Source organism: Galeopterus variegatus, unplaced genomic scaffold, assembly GCF_000696425.1.
Source record: "Galeopterus variegatus unplaced genomic scaffold, G_variegatus-3.0.2 Scaffold3913, whole genome shotgun sequence".
In the NCBI taxonomy this organism is placed as follows: Eukaryota; Metazoa; Chordata; class Mammalia; order Dermoptera; family Cynocephalidae; genus Galeopterus; species Galeopterus variegatus.
The window spans coordinates 110,617-111,971 of NW_007730024.1; the positions used below are offsets into that span (position 1 = coordinate 110,617).

At 35.6% G+C, this 1,355-nt stretch overlaps 1 protein-coding gene across 1 annotated transcript in view; it reads left to right on the top strand.

Annotated features, from left to right (window-relative positions):
* Positions 1–1,355, top strand: part of NNT (nicotinamide nucleotide transhydrogenase) — a 103,284-nt gene that overhangs the window by 30,726 nt on the left and 71,203 nt on the right. Inside the window, exon 7 of the mRNA XM_008586273.1 lies at positions 882–1,069. Within this exon, the coding sequence (XP_008584495.1) occupies positions 882–1,069 (188 nt within the window). The remainder of the gene's footprint in view (positions 1–881; positions 1,070–1,355) is intronic.

A 1,355-nucleotide genomic window follows, 5' to 3' on the forward strand; every position in this document is an offset into this window, starting at 1 on the left:
CATGGTTTCCCAAACTTCCTTGATGAGAAGAATGACCTGCAGCTCTTGTTAAAAATATGGCTTCTTGCCTCCCCGCTGCCGATTATAATTCAGTGGGTCCGGGAAGGGGCCTGGGATTTGAATTCTTAACAAGTACCTTGAGTGACTGTTGTCATTAGGGAGGTTTGGGGCTTTACTGTAGTGGAATGGATATTGGTGAGTTAAACACACTGTTAACCACAGAGCTGAGATCATTGTTGGCTCTGGTTTTCTAGTTAGGATATAGAGCTTGGGAAGCATTTATTTTTTTAAACCTAATTTATTTTTACATAATGTAATCGTGTTGGGTTTTGACATTTTACCATTTAGTACAATTTATAGGTTACTTTTACAAACACAATTTAATGAAGACTGGGGCAAAAAATCATTAAAATATTTCTAAGTAAAAGAGTCATTTATGTGGGAAAAATCGCCAATGAGAACAAATTCAGAACGTTGACAAATGAAAAACCTCAACTTGAGTGATTCGACGCTCATAAAATCTTAATGTATATCAGATATCATATAATTGTCAACAATGGGGCCACGAGGAATACAGTTGATTACTGGAGTTGGCAATAGTGAAATTCCTTTTGCAACTTAACTATACTTAATATAGTTAACTATACTTAGAAGTTGGAATTCCCTGTAGTTTTTTTTTTTTCCAGAAAAAAAATTATTGTAGAAGGGTTGCCTGCCTTTAAAAAATATTGAAACAGTACAGCCAAAGGCATCGAAAGAACCTCTTGACTTTTTAATATACACAGTTTGCTCTTCTTAAAAATGTATAAGTAAGTGATGATCTTGATTTCTGTATCAGGAACCTAAAATAACCACTGTTTCCTCTTCAATAATCATCTTAGAGCTGCAGCTTTGGAACAGTTCAAGTCTCTTGGTGCTGAGCCGTTGGAGGTAGACTTGAAGGAATCTGGCGAGGGGCAGGGGGGATATGCAAAAGAGATGTCCAAAGAGTTCATTGAAGCTGAGATGAAACTCTTTGCTCAACAGTGCAAAGAGGTGGACATACTTATCAGCACTGCGCTTATTCCAGGTATGCCATTAAGTAAATGGTTATCTTTAAAGCACTTTTGCTAATGATTTTTTTTTTAAAAAGGAGGAGAACAATTGTTTAACATTTGAATTTCTTTAAGTAAAGATCAGTTTTTCTATTATGAAAGTGCTATAATATGAGAAAGCACATGACAAAAGCACTGCAGCCCCTAGAGATAACAGTCACTAAAAAGGTGGTATGTTTTCTTCCAATCTTTTTTTTTTTTTTTTTTTTTTTTTTTTTTTTTTTTTTTTTGTGTCCGGCAACGGCTCGCCACCCCCAGTGT